Source organism: Theobroma umbraticum, unplaced genomic scaffold, assembly GCF_002168275.2.
Source record: "Theobroma umbraticum cultivar Fairchild unplaced genomic scaffold, ASM216827v3 scaffold_30.0, whole genome shotgun sequence".
NCBI classification, from domain to species: domain Eukaryota; kingdom Viridiplantae; phylum Streptophyta; class Magnoliopsida; order Malvales; family Malvaceae; genus Theobroma; species Theobroma umbraticum.
This window is the reverse complement of record NW_018397254.1, coordinates 8486449-8505113: the sequence shown is the minus strand read 5'-3', so window position 1 is coordinate 8505113 and position 18665 is coordinate 8486449. Positions and strand designations below refer to the sequence as shown.

Genomic DNA, 18665 nt, shown 5'->3' with positions numbered 1-18665 from the left:
GTTAAGGCAACAGGGGCAGTGACTATTATGCATTTGTTTTTCTTTATATAATTGGGATAGGGATCTTCCTTTATATAAATAAAGTATTCGAGCTCGGTTTAACCACTAAAACATCAATAAATACGTCATCCCTTTATTTAAAAAATATAAATTTAAATTCAAACCCTTCTTCTTTCATTAAAAAAATATTAGTTTGGTCAGAGAATGTAATCATCATACTTCGCTGACTCTTTAGATCTTGAGTTGCACAAAAAGAGAAATACTTTTGAGTTAAAACGGCAGTGTTGATTAAAATTGGGACCATGAGCACAAGAGAAGACAAGGGAAAACGCTAATGGAGAAGGCTGAAGCATGATACATGTGCCTCAAATGTTTCTGTTGCGGCTGCACGTTTGCCATGAATCATTACGCATTGATGTTCCATCTCCATCATCACATATCGCAGCAATGAAATTTGTTTTGGCCTTTCACAAATCACAGTATGCCGAGTGTAAATTCCATGGATGTAATCGTTACTGTAATCATGTCCTTCCAGAAGCAAATAAACTTTTGGGTTTATATTATCTTTACATGAAAGTTGTGATCCATATGGGGGAAAACAATCCATATGTAAAAGTAGAACTCTTCAATGCACTGAAGACTAAAGAGCAAAGACGAGGATAAGGCCACCGACCAGCCGTCCATTTCCTATAACATCTTGCTAAAAGCCTTGGCCTTTACTTTAGTGAATGCACATCAAAAGACTAGTCAGACCTTTCGTTTTAAGCATGGAAATTGTAAAGCATTCTTCATGTGAAGTACCTTTCATGGGCTAGCCAGCTGTAGAATACTACTTAGTACAAATTATATTATTTGTCAAATTGTAATTTGTTATAATTATTTTTTATAAAAAAGGTAAAAACAATCAAATTATAATAAAACAATACATAAGAATTAAACTCTCTTAATTTTTGCTTAAAAGAATAAATGTATTGCCCATAAAAATATCTTTGAGAAATATCGTGCTTATGGGATTTTGAAATATTAAATTTGAAATATATGATTTTCACTTGCCATTCCTTTTTCAAAAAACTTTTAATAGGTGAGATCAAACCAAAATTCACATTTAGTTCATCATTCTCCATATGAATAGTTTGTGCTGCACTTTTATTATCCATGGCCAAAATCATTCTCAGATAACCAATTCATCCCATGTCATTAGTAGACCCCAATAAACCGTTTATAATTCTGCTCTATGAGTTGAGTTGTTGCCAAGCTCCACTAGAAAACCACATTTCCATATACCTATTGATCGTGAAGAACTCCACATGTAGTAGATTGATAACAGAAGGCTCGATAAGCTCCATTCATATTAAGCAATACCCAATTCAAAGATGGCGGGGGCCAACCAATCGACATCTCCACACTTGTTCTAGTACTAGCAGTACCTGTGGAAATGGAATATGGCCAACATCAAATGGTGTCTTCCAATTACCTGCTTATTAGAATGACCCTGCTAGTAGTATTCACCTTGTGATGATTAAATGTCGTGTCATTCCTCCACTTCCAAAGCCGCCATACACACCCCCAGTGTTCATAAAAAGATGAGATGACATCACCTTTTAGGTTCTTTTAAAACCAATCAGTAGAATTTCAACTATGAAACGAATCATGCATCGAATGAGAAGCAAAATACTTTCACATAGCTTTGGCAGAAGGACAATCACGAACAATATGAATCACCCTTTTCCTCCTCTGTATTGTCCAACGAACAATATGAGTTATTGGACATATGATGACGAGCATCGCTCCATCTTAGTTAAAAGTCGTTCTTTACATGCTAGTTATAAAAGAGTGCAGATGCAATGGGAACCAGGCCATTTCCAAATCACTTATCAAATCTTATTTTCTGTTAAGCAATCAGGCCTCGCAATGTAGTTATATGATGAATTAACTATGAATTTTATTTACCTGTTTGGGAGGCTGTCCAAAAGCTCAAATCTTCATGAGCATTTGGCTCAGGGGTTTATGAACCAATATATGTACATAATTGCTTCATGTGGAATGATGTTTAAAACTATTTATAGGTCTAAGTGCCATGCACAAGCATTAAACTTGTCGTAATTGCTTTAGAATCATACAAGTTAAAATTATAACTATAGTAATTAGAAGGGCAGCCGGCAGCCACGTTTAACATGGGTAAAGAAATAGCTCTGAACAACGATTATACATTAATGAACCTTAAAACCTGAAAAAATACATTACCTTTTAAAAATAAAATAAAAAATAAAATAGTAAAGAAGAGAGAGAAAAAATATTTAAGAACACAAGGAAAAAAGAGAGAAAAAAACAAAGATACTAATAATCCAAAGCCAAAATCGAAGACAGATTTCGAGACAGAACAGCAAGATTTGATTGCAGGGGCTTCCAAGTTCCCGTTGGGACCACCTGACACCCATTGTCCATTGGTCCGTACAGACGTAAACGGAAATGACACACTACTCACCAATGGCTACTGCTTCTTTACTGAATTTACTTTACGTGCTACTCTTGTCCTTGCTCACTGCACAGTAGGAAAATGACTTGCCCTTTAAAAGAATAGTTGACCGTTGAGTTTTTGGACGGACACCTGTTAAAAGCTGGGCGTCCTTTTTTACTCTAATAACATTTTTTTCCAATAATTTAATGCGTTACATTACTCCCTCAACAACGGAGCAGTAGCGGTGTTTCTTCTTCTGTCCGTATTTTATTTCATTAACTATTCCATTTTACTCTTGGGCTTTCTCCTTGCAAACTCCGTTGATCTTTCAAAAAGAAGAAACAAAATTTCATCAGAGATTTCAAGGAAAAGAAACCCAAGAACCCATCGATGATTTCCACGTCTTCATTCCTCAATCCAGTTAAACACTTTTTGATGCTACATTGATCAAGCTTCGGTGTATCGATTCCCCCAGTGTAGTTTAAAGTGAGTGTGATCTTGATCTTGATCTTGGTTTTGGTCATATCTAGGCATGGGGTTTGCCAGCGATTCAATTCTTGCTCGTGGTCTTATAATTGATAGAGCCACAAAATTTGGTCTTAAAAATGAAGCTTTTGGAGCCAAGATTGTACATTGCAGGGCTTTTGGCAATGGAGGTAAAGTCAAGGGCAAGGTCAGGGTTGAAGTCAGAGCAGCCGTGCAGATTGGTGGTTTAGAGGAAGTAAAGAAAGCAAAAGAAGAATTGGGTTTTGATGTAGTGTCCGAGGGGGAGTTGAGAGAAAAGGGTTTCTTGGGGATGAGGAAAACAAAGCTAGTTTGCACCATAGGGCCGGCTTGTTGTTCAATGGAGGATTTGGAGAAGTTGGCGTTGGGAGGAATGAATGTAGCTAGGTTTAATATGTGCCACAACACACGGGGTTGGCACCGTGATGTGATTAAGAAGATCAAGAGGTTGAATGAGGAAAAGGGTTTCTGTATTTCAGTTATGATTGATACTGAAGGTAGTCAGATTCATGTGCTTGATCATGGTGCTCCTTCTTCTGTCAAAGCAGAGGTAATCCTTTTTCTCTGTCTTTTATTTTCTAGGACTTTATGATTCTATCGTAGTATATGTGTTTTACATTATTAGAAGTTGCTCTAATAGTGGAAAACATGAATGTTTAGACTTTGGAGTCATGTTCTTGTGCATTCCTACGAAAAAGAAAATTGTTCTTGCACATGTAGCAAAATTTGTGAGAAGAGAGAGGCAATTTTGATTGGTTGTACTTTTTGTTTCCTTGTCGGCATACAGGAAGGTTCTATCTGGTTATTTACTACTCAAAAATCTGATGGTTCCTCTCCATTCACAGTTCAAGCAAATTACAAAGGTTTCTCTGAAGGTAGTAAAGCTATTTGTAATGGTTCAAGAATCACTTCAACCAGATGCTAATGGTTGACGTCTTTTTATATTTAAGGATAATTCTATCTCAATATATTGAATGGTTGGCAGGTATTGAAGTGGGTGATGTACTTGTCATTGATGGTGGAATGGCAAGCTTTGAAGTAATTGAGAAAGTTGGGAATGATTTGCGTTGTCAGTGCACAGACTCCGGTCTATTTCTACCACGTGCCAAATTTAGCTTTTGGAGAGATGGAAAGCTTGTGGAAAGGAACTATGACCTTCCTACTTTATCAAAAAAGGTCCAATTCATTTGATTGTGGGTTTGATTTGGAATTATTCTTAGAAACCATAGCCGTTATGGACGAATTCTTTATTTCAATTTAGCCAATTTCTGAGTTCATGGATATCAAATCTGCATTTGCAAGTAATTGACTTTACCAGCTAAATGCTATATTAGAAGATAATTTTCAGTCTTGCCATGCTTTGGGAAACAATATAATTCTTTCTAATCCTCACAAATATATATATCATTGAATCTTCAGGATTGGGCTGACATTGAGTTTGGAGTTTCCGAAGGTGTTGACTTCATCGCCCTCTCTTTTGTAAATGATGCTGATTCTGTCAGGCAATTGAAGAACTATCTCTACATGAGGTCATGCAGGTAAAAACCATCACCATGCTAAATCTTTATCAATTATACTAGCTCACCAAACACTATAAAAGTGTTATACTGGCTCAACAATCTCACCTATTCAGAACTTATCATTTTCTCTCCATATAATTCCGTTCCTTTTGGGGCCAGCTTCTATGTATTATACCTTACTGTTGTCTAGAAACAGATTATTTGGTTATTTGTGATATTTCTGAAAGGTTATTGGATCGTTAAGCCTTACATGTGCCAGATTGTCAGGATAGGATGCCATTTTGCTAATTTAGAGAAAATTCCTATTAAGAATTCTCCTCATTTTGAGGCACTATTAAATTCAATATTACAAGAGGGAGGCATCAACCTTCTCTAATCTGTAACTCAAATTTATAAGTAGAACTTGAATGATGTATGCAATATAATTGAAAACAAAGTTTTAATCTTTGTAAGGCTGGAATTTGATTAAATCACCCTTGACAAATAGATTTGTTGTATATGCTACCTAAAAAAAAAAAGTCAAGCTTCGTCATGCGAGTAAAAGTGTGAATTTCAATGGTGAATGTCATCTTTCTGCAGTTAAACACCTACATGTAATTTAAATTTTCTGGGAACGAGAGTTATATATTTATTTGCCTTGCTTCCCAAAATTTATGAAAACCACAAATTGTTGCCATGTGCAGATCCACAAGGGTATTGGCAAAGATCGAGAGCTTGGAATCCCTCCAGAAATTGGAAGAGATTGTAAAGGCCTCTGATGGTATCATGGTGGCTCGAGGTGACCTTGGAGTTGAAATCCCTTATGAACAGATTCCAACAGTTCAAGAGGAAATAACCAATGTTTGCAGAGAACTGAACAAGCCAGTTATTGTAGCTTCTCAACTTCTTCAGTCAATGGTTGAATATCCAACTCCAACACGAGCTGAGGTAGTGTCGTTGTTGATAATTGGTTTGTGAGAAAAACATTCAAAGGAAATTGACATTCGAGCAATTAGATTTTTCCTGGACACGTTTAGAATTTCTTTGTAATATATTCTTCTGTGGACAATCAGGTTGCAGATGTTTCTGAAGCAGTTCGGCAATATGCTGATGCCCTAATGTTATCTGGTGAGTCAGCTATTGGTCCATATGGACAGAAGGCTCTTTCTGTCTTGCAGATGGCTAGTAGTCGAATGGAACTATGGAGTCGTGAGGAAAATCGACAAAGTATTCTCCATCGGCTCCAACTTGGAGTGTCATTGCCTGATCGTATTGCTGAGCAGATCTGCAATTGTGCTGTTCAAATGGGTATTTATCCTCATCAGCTTTCCTGTACAATGAAAATTTAGTCTTGTTAGTATTATGTGCTATAAAGTATACCAACCTGACTTAGAGATTCTTCATTCTAAGATTCAAACTTGGGAAAGAGCCAGCCACTAGTTACTGCAATTGCCTTAAGCAATTGATGTCAATTGTAGTGGAAAATTATGTTTTAATCTAGGTTGTTCCCCATTTTCCCATAAAAAGAAAAAGGAAAAAAGATTGATAATTGAGTTAGCAATATTTTAAGTACTCTAGCAGTTCAGGCACATGATTTGGCTTGTTAGAACCTACGAGAGCTTTTGCATGACATGCCCCTTCATATAACCGTGCACTTTCTCTGCAGCTAATAATCTTGGTGTTGATGCCATCTTTGTGTACACAAAGTATGGACAAATGGCATCACTCTTGTCTCGCAACCGTCCATACCCTCCCATATTTGCATTCACAAGAGATAACAGCACCAGGATGGCTCTGAATCTTCAATGGGGAGTTATTCCCATCCTTGTTGATCTGTCAGATGATATGGAGGCAAACATCTCAAGAACCATTGACCTTATAAGAACAAAGGGCTTGTTGAAAACTGGAGATGTTGTTTTGGTTGTCTCAGATTTAACTCCAGCTCATTTAAATTCCACAGCATTTCAATCGATCCAAGTGAAGACAGTTGTTTAGGAAGTCAATATTTGCCTTCGACATGATACTCAACTATCGTCCATGATAACTAGTAAGAAAAGGCACAGAGATGGTGGAGTCTCTTGACTCCATCCAGAGGTACCAAGTCACACATGTTAATCTTTTTCTTACACTCCAATGTTTGTGACTTGAGAACAATGCATCATTATTCCTTTTGCAAATGAGTGAAAAAGTATTTTTAGCTGCTATCCTATTGCATTATCACATTTATAATCAATTTAGAATGCTTCCACGTTAGGGATGGATAAGGGATAAGTTGGCTCTTGGGGCAACATATGCAATATGAAAGCAACCCCATTTCAGGTTTCTGTTTACACACATCTCCTCTTGTTTTTTGTATACTCTACAGTACTATGGAATACTTGTAAGCAATCCTTGAAAGTCCGAAGATATGCCTAGTAATTTCCCCCACATAGCCTAGTAATTTATTTGCTTGAAATGCATTTCTATGAGAGCTTTGAGAAACATTGATCAGTTATTTCCAATTCCAGGAAATCTTAATAATAAATATAATTTGATTGCTTATTGATGCATGAATAAGTCACTCTAGTTATTTTCAGTCCAGAAGAGCAGTTGAAGAATCGTCAATAATTGCGGTCTTTCTGAGAATTCATACCGTTCCCCATGTTCAGATTAGAATTATTCGAATCAAAATTGGACTCGTCCTCTCAATAGGAATTAGGAGCACTTGATGGTATGCTTCTCCTTATACAGGAGACATATATTCAAGCCATTCAGGCATGCTTCAACATTTTTCTTACAGAACACCCAAGTGGCTTTTAAGATGCTTTGTTTTGTACGGTGCAGCTAAGTGAGACTTGCAAGTCTCAGTTTCAATAATTCCAGTATCCTTGGAAAACTGGAGCTAGGATTAAAGCTACTAGAATCTTGTAACGCCTAAAGCAACTCCTCCTCCTCACTCATCCCCGACGTACACGCAATTCCAACGAACTTCTGTCTCTAGTAAGTGCAACGAAATTTGCCTCCATATTCTTAACGTGGAGATGTTCAGATTTCCTTCCTCTAAACAATGGAATTTTCGACACCGTCAAATGAAGAAAATTAACATGAAAAAAAAAAAGAAAAGAAAAAGCAAGAGTCGTCTAAATTAATTTTTCCAAATGAAACAAAAAATAAAAGGAATGGAATTTTATTGTACCAAAAAGACAAAAACACCTTTCCTAACACAAGTGAACGTCTTTGCATGAATCACGTGGCTGGAAAAAAGTTTAAAAAGCCGTCATTACGCATCGTATCAGATATGAAAATATAAAATGAATTTTCATTTGAAAAATGAAAAATCAAATTTTATATTAAAGTTTGAATGCATTTAGTGTCGGGAAATTGTACGAATATTTAATAAAATATAATAAGGGAGAAATAATTATATTTATATATAGTTGTCTTCAGAGGAGGCAGAGGGCGGGGGGTTCATTGGGGTCCGTTCTTTCAAAATTTAAAAATTTTAAAATTTTGTTTTTATTTTTTAAAATTTTATATTTTTATCTCTTTAAATATTAAATTATTTATTTTCTTCTCCACAGACGTGAGATTTTTATTCTGTCACTGATTGCCATACACCTATGACATTGAAGAATTCATGTCGTGGCTCATGAGACATAGTAGAAAATATTTAGTTCTACTGTAATTCTAGTAAATAAAACAATTATTTTTTTATTTTATCTTTTATTTAAAAAATTACGTGGGAGGTTTGTAGACATTGTCAAAGAGGAGTGGGTCCCAGTGAGAGGTCTTTCGCATTCGGGAACCACAACCGATGGCCACAAAGCCCGACCGCACACATCTCTCCCGCGCACAATAGCAACTGAAAACTCTATGGATCTAATTTACGCTCCAAAGGTGACGCTACCAAACAAACACCCAACCGCCTCTCGGGTCTCGTCGCCACTTGCTTCCTTCTTTCTTTCTTTCTTTCTTTCTTTGTTTCTTCTCTCCACTGCATAACTTACAAAAACCGAAAAGAAAAATACTTTTCTTTCCCATTCTTTTCCTCAAACGCAGAGAAGCTGTTTAACCATCAAACTTCTTATTTCTTTATGAAAAATTGAAAGTTCTCTTTTCTCTGTAATTTTTTGAAATTTAATGCGGAGAAATAAAAGAGTAATAAAATGGCTTCACTACAGCTTTTGAGCCCTGTTTTCTCTTCCATTTCCATTTCCCAGTCAAATTTTCGTGGAAAATCTGATTTCAGGAAGAAACTTCTCAGCTTCAATAGATGTAGGAGCTTCGGGCCTTTGCACAACCAAAGATCTAAAATTTATTGTGCCACTCAAGAAGGTGACAACAAAAGCAATGGTAAGTTGTTCAATTTTCTTTCATTTTGTACACATTTTAATTGCATCTTTTATCCTACTTTGATTACAGAAAATCTGAAACTAACCCAAGTTAAGTCCTTCTAAAAAACCTGAAAAGCTTTGGGAAACTAATGAAGAATAGATTGAAAAGATGAAACATTTGTAGTTACAACTTTGCTAACTTTTTGGATCAGAAAATGGGCTAAGAGATTAAGTTATTCATTTGGGTTGTTGGTTTTGCTTGAAAATTTTGTTAACTGGGTGCTTTTATTTTATATGGACGCTTATCAATTGGGTGTCTTTTACCCTTTTTTGAGTAGGTGAAGAGCCTCCTGAGTCACTGTTTATGAAGGAATTGAAGAGGAGGGGGATGACACCCACTTCGTTGCTGGAGGATGCCAAAAGAACCAGTTATGGAGTGGATGAGGAGATGAAAGTGGGGGAAGAAGCGGGAAGTTTCTCCAATAGGAATGTTGTCTCAACTGAATATGAGAAAAGCTTATCTAATCAAAGGGAGCGCTCCATGGAATTGAATAGCGAAGGCCTTGAGGTTGATAGATTTTTACTCAAATGATTTTGCATGCTGTGCCTTGTGTGAAAACAGTCTTGCTTATGTTGACTCCAAATTTTAAGCACAATCTTTCTTAAAAGATTTTCTTAAACATGTTTCTTTCATGTTCACTAAAGATGTCTTATTTCGTAAATTCTATTATGGTTTGTCTTGGTAATGTAACTTGACTGCTAGGTATTAATAATTGTACTTTGGCACGATTAAGTACAGTATGAATTATGATGTTAGCTTCCATAAATCTTAACAAGCCAGATTTAGAGCGTAAACTAGACTTTGTCTCCTTGATTGAATTTTGAAGGAAAATCAGAAATACCTTTACTTCAGGGGCTCACTTACATTTTCGTTGTTGCTATTAAAGATTTTATAAAAAGAAACAAAATTTCTCTATCTTCCTTCGGAGATTGTTGTAAAACCAACAATAACATTCTCTCTTTATTTGTACTTTCTGCTGCAATGAACTTGATATTTATTTGTGTTCTGTTTAGTTGAGCACTTCTGTGAGAAACCCAATGTTTCTTACTGCATATTTATCTCTTAATAGATATAACAAACTTTTCCATGATCAAGAGCATATTTTTTGTGGCTCATTTGTTTCAGTGTGGCTGAGCTAGACTTTATCTTTCTCTTACTTTAAGCGATGGGCATGTTTTTGTGCATTTAATTTGTGTACTTGTGATGCAAACACGTGTGAAACAAGAAATGAACTTATATTTTCCATTTTTCAGGGGCTAGTTCCTCGGGCTAAACTGTTGCTAACGATTGGAGGAACTTTCTTTCTTGGCTTTTGGCCTGTGATCCTTTCAACTATGGCATTTTTTACTGCTCTCTACCTTGTAAGTTCCCTTTCTTTCACTCTTCGATTTTGACTTTAGGAAGTTCACTTACAAAATACCTGCTATCATGGAGTGTGTTGTCATTGGAAATATTGCAGTGACTCCAGTGAACTTAAAAGGATAATTACATCTTGAAAAAGAATAAAAAATGGATTAATTTATTCTCTTTATCATTTTGTATGTAGCATTATTTCAGTCTTAGGTTGAAAATTTTGAATATACTTTTTTGATATTTATTTGACCTACATATGTTATTGAATTGGGAAGTTACTGGTGAAACGTTTCGGCGCTGTGTGCTGTACTGTTTTTATTAACTTTAACTATCACCCTATTTCTTCATCATCTGCCATTTGGAGTTTGGTTAGACCCTTGTTTTGTCCACTATCATCTTTGCTAAATTCCTTGCTGTTTTTCATTTTTTGATGCATTAGAAGGATTTATTTTATAGTCTTTCAGATAACGTTGATTGCAGATGCTTTTTATTTAGTTTGTATTTTATGGAGGCTATATACTGATAAATTTTCCTCGGGCAGTACTTTGGATCATCTTTCATTCATGATGCAAGCAAGACTCCCATTTCACCACCGCAACACGTTGACCCTTTTGCACTTCTGGAAGATGAAAGGATTTCTCAAACAGCCCCTCGTGTAAATTGAAGGACAAAATGCGTCCGGCATACGAGAAAATTCATAGACTTTAATTACAGGTTTCTGTAGCATATTTCCTTCACCTTCTGTAGTTCCTTCTTTGTAAATCATATATCAACAGGAACTTCTCGCTCCCATTGAAAGTTGTGTGTCTTTCATACTGTTTTAAAGATCCAATTCCTTGCCAAAATTGGCTTCAAATATAGACGGTTATAGACTTCATATTGTTACTTTTATATTTTTGTGGGATATTGTGGGGGAAGGAGATTGAATTGGAAGGGAGGCCTCAACTCCAGCCGGGACTTTTCCTTTGAGTTCCAAGAGGTGGCTGCTGGAGCAGAATTCCACATCTGGTGTCCTAAGCACAGTGCATTGGGTAGCAATCATGGGGGCATTAGCTGCATTATTCAATAGGTTGTTTATATGACTTTCTTTTTATCCTTTCCCTAACTTGCCGCTTTTATGATTGCATGTGGCCCCAATCCTTCATTTGCTTGGCATATATTGATATTTAGTCCGTTCATGGTGTCTCGGATAACAGGGAGTTCGGCACCTTTACCATTAATCTGGTTTTCAGGAAACGGCAAAACCAACAGGCGGGCAAGTGCGTAACATAAAGATTTGTCATTTCGTATGTGAAAAAAAGAGTACAAACTTCAAAGCTGCCTCTACCCAAAAAACCCCGGTATTAAGCTTGGTCATTGGTCATTTCCCCCATCGACACGGCTTTACTGTTTTAATCTAGTACAAGTTAGTAACATGTAATTATTAAAGCCTCAGCATAGACGGAGAGATTAACAATTACTCCAACTTTAGAGCTAGAAAAAACCTTAAAAGGTTTATTTCAGCCACGCAATGATAAATTTTGTTTGTCTATCAATATCAACACAATCATGAGCCAAGAATTTGATCGGTCTGACTTGCTGGAATCCAAGTAATTTATTGATACATCCATAAATGAATGTACTATGCCCTATGGACACGTTGTGAATGATGAGCTAATAGGGTTTCAATATTGTCCACTGTTGGTATGAAGAAGTCTATGAATGGGAAAACGAATGGTGACAGGCCGCTATCAAAGGGTCTTTGAAGCCCAATTTAATCAGCCAATTAATTGGAGACAAAATGGTGATGCAAACAGCTATTGTTTCCCATAGGGTAAAATCAGAAAATCTTGGCAACCCACTAAGTGAATCTCTGTTGCTTGCCAGATATTCACCAAATTAGGCCAACAAATGTTCAAAGACCCACTTATCCTAAGGCTATCCAACCTCACTCGACAGCCTCCATCAAGTAATTGCCATAGTAACAACCAGATGAAACCAAAGCAAATCAGGGGAAAAAGAAAAAAAAAACACTATTTCCCTTTTTCTTTCTTGTGGTGAGTGAAAGACAAATGTCTTGATTTCCGGCTCACTATGCCATGTTTTCCTCTCGAAGCAGAAAACTTTAACTAGCAGAAAAAGAAAGACAAGAGAACCAAAAGAAAAGGAGTTGCAAGAAGCATTTTGCCAATGTCTAGTCTCACTTTCTGTTTCCTTCACCCACCCTGTCAAACTACAAAGAATTTCTAGAAAAACATATAATATTACTTCTTCTTCTTAAGCTGTACTGCTTGTTAGGCTGATTTTTGTTCATCCTGCAGCTTTTTTCTTTCTTAGTCTAATTTTGAGTTTGATGGAGAAGACCTTTATGTGATTTGGAATAGAAAAAGATAAAAAAATTCTCAGTTTTACATTGCCAGGAGGTTAATAATATTGTCTAGCTAGATATTGGAAATAGAGACCATATTTACTGTGGTAAAAGAAGTTTTAGTAGAGAGCTTGAGCTCATATGTAACGCATGTAATTATAATTAACTTGCCTTCTTTACATTGATTTGTCCTAGCAGGTGATAATTATTTAAGGTATAATTCAGATGGTTGCCAAATAAAGTGATTTTACATTTCTTTAAGACTCTTCTTGAGTTCACAACAGAATAGAGGGAAAAGAATGATGTTTAGTAGCATCCAAGGAGTTTGGCCTTAATTTGGACCAAGAGATCTTCGAATGTAATCTCTCACACACAAGCATAAACCTAACACAGTTTAATAGTCTCTAGAGTCTAGACACATTATCAACAGGTATACAGAGAGAGAGATGACTCGAGACGTACAAGCAAGGATGAATGCCTTTATGTTGGATACCCTGGAAACTGCTAAGTCTACCGCTGCTGCTGCTGATGAGAATAGCTCCAAAAGAAAAGGTACCATTCTCCGCTTAGTTTCTGTAACAGAGACTTTGTGAGTAATAAATCTTGCTTTTGATTTTGGTATGATTGAATGGATAAACTGTTCGGATTTTGCAGGAACGTGGGTGACAGCAAGTGCACATATCATAACAGCAGTTATTGGTTCAGGAGTTTTATCCCTTTCATGGGCCATTGCCCAGTTAGGCTGGATTGCTGGTCCCGTTACCCTCTTACTCTTCTCTGCCATCACTTGGTTCACATCTACTCTGCTAGCTGATTGTTGCAGGGACCCTGTCTCGGGAAGAAGATGTAGCAGCTACATGGATGCTGTAAAATCTAATTTAGGTGACGGGCAAATCTGTTATATAATTATTGTTTTTGCCCTTTTTTTTTTTGTGGTCTATATTTGCTTCTATGTGGGTTCATTCTATTAAATACCATTCCAAAGTTTTCTACCAGAAATAGTTATAAACGGTTCATTAGGAGGATAATTACTTAAAAAGGAGAAAAATATTAACTGCATCACCTTGTTCACCAATTGTCAACTCACTTTTACTGCAACGAATTGGTCCACATATTTACTGTATAGGGCTAAATATTTAGTCGGAACAAATGAGTTGGAAACTCAGTGATTCGAAACTAGACTCTCAGAGAACAAATCGTTACTAGTTATTTCAAATAGACAACATCCCAATACTAATTTCTCTCTTTTTTTTTGCAGGAGGAATCCATTACAGGCTTTGTGGATTAGCTCAATATGTGAATCTTGTAGGGGTATCAATTGGATATTCAATCACTTCAGCTATTAGTATGGCGTAAGCTTTCTATATATCTGACTTTAGGCTTTTTATTTCGATTCAGGCTTTGTAAAGGCTTTTTTGAGTTTGATTTATATGCCAAAGTTGATGTTTTCTTGAATATAACTTGCTGGTCTTGTGTTATCTTTAACCAGGGCAATAAAAAGATCAGGTTGCTTTCACAAGAACGGCCATGATGCAGGCTGCCATGTTAAAAACAACGTGTTTATGATCATCTTTGGCCTCATAGAGATCATATTAAGCCAAATTCCTAATTTTCACGACCTTTCGGGACTCTCCGTGGTTGCTGCTATCATGTCTTTCGCATACTCTACCATAGGCCTCGGTCTCTCCATCGCCAAAATCGCAGGTCAAGAAACAATGCTAAACTTTTATTACCCTATTTAACGTACAGCTCCTTCTGTGAATTGTTAGAGAAATAGGGGAAGAAAATGTTGTGAATTTAGCTCAATCTGGTCACTCTTTATATATGTTGCAAAGGTAGTCATGCTAGGACAAGCATAACAGGGACAACCGTGGGAGTGGATGTGACAAGCGCGCAGAAGATCTGGAACTGGTTCGAAGCCATGGGAGACATTGCCTTCGCTTATGCTTTCTCTACTGTCCTCGTCGAGATACAGGCAACGTCTTTCCATTTCTAAATTCAGAGGAAAAATGTGACCCTGCAAAGTTTCCAAGAAAAAAAATATTTGTTCAGATATCCTGTAGTAATGATATATTCATGGATTTTGCAGGACACAATAAAATCAAATCCACCAGAAAATGAAGCCATGAAGAAGGCTACCTCTATTGGGATCTCAGTCACCACCATGTTCTACATGTTGTGTGGAGTTTTGGGTTATGCAGCATTTGGGAACAAGGCACCGGGCAACTTCCTAACAGGATTTGGTTTTTACGAGCCATACTGGCTTATCGACGTAGCTAATGTGTGCATTATTGTACATCTTGTGGGAGCTTATCAGGTAAATCCCAAGAACTGATTTTAGTCCTTTTGAGTATGGAACTCTAGAAAATCATATCTTCTTCATAATGCATTTCATTGTGGAAATATAGGTGTTCTGTCAACCAATATTCAAGTGCGTGGAAGACTGGTGCTCTAACCGGTGGCCAAACAACAGTTTCATAAAAGAAGGGCGCCCGATAAGCCTTCCTATCTTCGGGGTTTACCATTTCAGTGCTTTCAGGCTTGTCTGGAGAACAGCTTATGTGATTATGACTACCACTGTAGCGATGATATTCCCATTCTTCAACGATGTTCTTGGTCTGCTTGGTGGTGCTTCATTCTTGCCGTTGACTGTGTATTTCCCTATACAGATGCACATAGCAAGAGAAAAGATTCAGCCATGGAGTTGCAAATGGATATGGCTAAACGTCCTGGTTCTACTCTGCTCGGTTATATCACTTCCTGCAGCTGCTGGTTCCATTGAAGGAATTGTTAAGGATCTCAGAACCTATAAGCCTTTCACCTCTGTTTCTTAATGTCTTCATCTCCAATCTCCTTTCATAAGACAAAACAGTTTAGGAGATAGTGTTTTCTTAGGAAATTTATGTAGTGTGTTGGCATGAAATAATAAAAAGGTTGAGGGCAGCCACAGGAGGTCAACAAGTGAACTGAATCCTATATTCCAAACTATGTGAAGGGCAATGGCCTCCATTATTGTTTTTCCTTCTCGTATCCCCACTCCGGCGCTCCCCATCGCTCTCAAACCTGGATGCCACCAATACTAGGCAAAGGGCAGGGGTCAATAATATTTGGTTGATCGTTACCTTATATATTTTCTGATAATTTTCATTTTTGGGGAATACTTTTTTGTGATGGCTATTCCGGTGATTTGCGTTCGTATGATGTTGGGCTTCAAACCTGGCAGCAGAGTAAGCCCACGATCAATTTATGGAGCTAAGCAAATCCACAGGCCCTTGGGTGTCTCCTATGATACCACAAGAGCAGAAAACAAATTGTAGCTACACCGGCCAAGAAACAACACAAACATATTAAGACAATAGCATAGAAAACTAAAACGAGTAGCATTTAACATAACAAGTAGGCTTCGAAACAAAGACAGAATCAAAGCTCTCACAAAATACATAAGAAACACGTCATAAAAGACAACAAATCACTGGCTCACAAAATGCAAGCCCTCTCTCACACATACTTAGTACTCATCTTCACAATCCTCATCACCCTCAGCTGACTCAGCACCAACTTCTTCATAATCCTTCTCCAGTGCAGCAAGATCCTCACGAGCCTCAGAGAATTCTCCTTCTTCCATACCCTCACCCACATACCAGTGAACAAAGGCACGCTTGGCATACATAAGATCAAACTTGTGGTCAATGCGAGAGAACACCTCAGCAACACTGGTAGAGTTGGAAATCATGCAAACAGCCCTCTGGACCTTAGCAAGATCGCCTCCAGGAACAACAGTGGGTGGCTGGTAGTTAATACCACACTTGAATCCAGTCGGGCACCAGTCAACAAACTGAATGGTGCGCTTGGTCTTGATGGTAGCAACCGCAGCATTAACATCCTTAGGCACAACATCACCACGGTACATCAAACAGCAAGCCATATACTTTCCATGGCGAGGATCACACTTAGCCATCATAGATGAGGGCTCAAAGGCACTGTTGGTGATTTCAGCGACTGAGAGCTGCTCATGATAAGCTTTCTCGGCAGAGATGACTGGAGCATAAGAGGAAAGCATAAAGTGGATTCTTGGGTAGGGGACCAAGTTGGTCTGGAATTCAGTCACATCGACATTCAAGGCACCATCAAACCTAAGTGAGGCAGTCAAGGAGGAAATCACCTGAACCACAGAAGAATAACATTAGGGCAAGCCATTAAGAAAAGGACCACACAATCAAAGACGTTGGATAGAAATTCATGGTACCTGAGAGACAAGGCGGTTGAGGTTGGTGTAGGTGGGTCGCTCAATGTCAAGAGAACGCCTGCAGATGTCATAGATAGCCTCATTGTCAAGGAGAACGGCCACATCAGTGTGTTCCAAGAGGGAGTGAGTTGAGAGGACACTGTTGTAGGGCTCAACAACTGATGTGGAGACCTGGGGAGATGGGTAGACAGTGAAACCCAACTTGGATTTCTTGCCATAGTCAACAGACAAACGCTCCAAAAGCAGGGAACCAAGACCAGATCCAGTGCCTCCACCAACAGCATTGAAAACAAGGAACCCTTGGAGACCAGTGCAGTTATCAGCAAGCTTCCTGATACGGTCCAAGCACAGGTCAACAATCTCCTTACCAACTGAAACAAGAAAATAACTAATTAGTTCCAGTTAAAACAAATAAGCAAATCATAGACTAAGAAGCCAAAGAAAGCAGGTTAAAAGAATTTACTGGTGTAGTGCCCACGGGCGAAGTTGTTTGCAGCATCTTCCTTGCCGCTGATGAGCTGCTCCGGGTGGAAGAGCTGGCGGTAAGTACCAGTCCTCACTTCATCAATGACAGTGGGCTCAAGATCCACAAAGACAGCACGAGGGACGTGCTTCCCGGCACCAGTTTCACTGAAAAAGGTGTTAAAAGCATCATCACCTCCTCCAACGGTCTTGTCACTTGGCATCTGGCCATCAGGCTGTCAACAGAAAGGAAAACGCTCGTTATCCATTGACCAACCTTAGATTTCAAGGCTAAATAGCAACAGGCAAATAAATCTTAATGGATCTAACAAAATTGACACTCAAAATACTTTACATTTCAGTACTAAAAAAAAAAGCAAATGAACCAGATCTAAGCAAAAAATCCACCGGTATTTTAAAGAATCAAGCAAAAACCAACCAGATCTGATAGAGCACAGAGCCTAAAAGAAGAGAAAACCAAACATGAAAACTGGATATCTATAAATCTAAGATCTAATGGAAAATCAAACAAAAACCTAAAAATTTCTACGAATCTAAGCAGATCAAAGAGGCACATAGATAAACACAAACGCATGAAGAGATTCGTAGATAAAACACAGGTTTGAAAGAAATGAAGTTATTTACATTTACAAGGAGAAGCAAGAAATGCAGATCTAAATCAAACGGATAGGCAGCGAAGATAAAATCTGATTGCAAGAGAGAGGTATACCTGGATACCATGCTCGAGGCAGTAAAGCTCCCAGCAGGCATTCCCGACCTGGATACCAGCCTGACCGATGTGGATTGAAATGCACTCTCTCATTTTCGATTTCGATTACTGAAATTTCGAAAACAAAACACCGAGAAAACGCAGATCTAAAACGTTAAAGCTAAGAAAGTGAAGGCGTTTATGAAGACGCCTTCTGAGATAACAATTGAAATGGGGTGGATCTGAAAGCAGGGCTGGATAGGGATATTTATATTTGCAGAGTGGGACACAACGGCAGATATTTGAGAGTGGTGCTGTCACTGCAATGGTTAAGATTAGGGCAGGACGGCCTGAAATGCTGATGTGGCAGAACTTGATTGGATCTTTTCTAACTACCGTTTTAACCACGGTTAGTTAGCTTTTTCCACTTTTTCAAGTTTTGAATTTTGCCGCCCGGTGGGACTCGCTTAACTGTACAATCCGGTTGTTGCAACGTGCCCTAAATTGGGCCGATTGAAGGGCCTTGCTTGTGTAACTTTGTATGAACTCTGAACTTCATATTGTTATTTGTCTGTATTATTATATTGACTAATATCCAAAAAATTTTAAATAAATTTTTATATTTTTTTATTATATTCAATAGGTTCCTTTTTTTTTTCTTTTTAGTCAAATAAATTTTATAAGTAATGGTTAACTAATTATTATTAGATACA

General features: G+C 37.7%; 4 protein-coding genes across 5 annotated transcripts; 3 read left to right on the top strand and 1 right to left on the bottom strand.

Annotated features, from left to right (window-relative positions):
* The first annotated feature begins 2677 nt into the window (after positions 1–2677).
* LOC110411638 (pyruvate kinase isozyme A, chloroplastic-like) lies at positions 2678–6882 on the top strand. The gene is made up of 7 exons (XM_021421890.2): positions 2678–3512; positions 3750–3837; positions 3948–4138; positions 4382–4500; positions 5166–5409; positions 5535–5769; positions 6128–6882. The coding sequence occupies exons 1-7, from the start codon at positions 2991–2993 to the stop codon at positions 6454–6456; spliced, it is 1728 nt and encodes a 575-aa protein (XP_021277565.1). The 5' UTR covers positions 2678–2990; the 3' UTR covers positions 6457–6882.
* Positions 6883–8360: 1478 nt separating this feature from the next.
* LOC110416261 (tubulin alpha-6 chain) lies at positions 8361–11065 on the top strand. The gene is made up of 4 exons (XM_021428203.2): positions 8361–8793; positions 9113–9342; positions 10089–10196; positions 10730–11065. Exons 1-4 carry the CDS (start codon positions 8607–8609, stop codon positions 10850–10852), a joined length of 648 nt encoding a protein of 215 aa, XP_021283878.1. The 5' UTR covers positions 8361–8606; the 3' UTR covers positions 10853–11065.
* Positions 11066–12090: 1025 nt separating this feature from the next.
* Positions 12091–15726, top strand: LOC110410971 (amino acid permease 6-like). 2 transcript variants are annotated; one of them, XM_021422105.2, is made up of 7 exons: positions 12091–13087; positions 13190–13417; positions 13794–13887; positions 14025–14239; positions 14398–14510; positions 14625–14852; positions 14944–15726. In XM_021422105.2, the coding sequence occupies exons 1-7, from the start codon at positions 12982–12984 to the stop codon at positions 15367–15369; spliced, it is 1410 nt and encodes a 469-aa protein (XP_021277780.1). In that variant the 5' UTR covers positions 12091–12981; the 3' UTR covers positions 15370–15726. The 2 variants fall into 2 exon arrangements, with proteins under 2 accessions (XP_021277780.1, XP_021277003.1); XM_021421328.2 differs by having other exon boundaries at positions 12094–13087; positions 14371–14510.
* Positions 15727–15867: 141 nt separating this feature from the next.
* TUA2 (tubulin alpha-2 chain) lies at positions 15868–18209 on the bottom strand. Its single transcript, XM_021423254.2, has 4 exons — positions 17974–18209; positions 17245–17479; positions 16782–17152; positions 15868–16697 (listed from the first exon to the last, which is right to left on the bottom strand). The coding sequence occupies exons 1-4, from the start codon at positions 18064–18066 to the stop codon at positions 16044–16046; spliced, it is 1353 nt and encodes a 450-aa protein (XP_021278929.1). The 5' UTR covers positions 18067–18209; the 3' UTR covers positions 15868–16043.
* Positions 18210–18665: the final 456 nt, after the last annotated feature.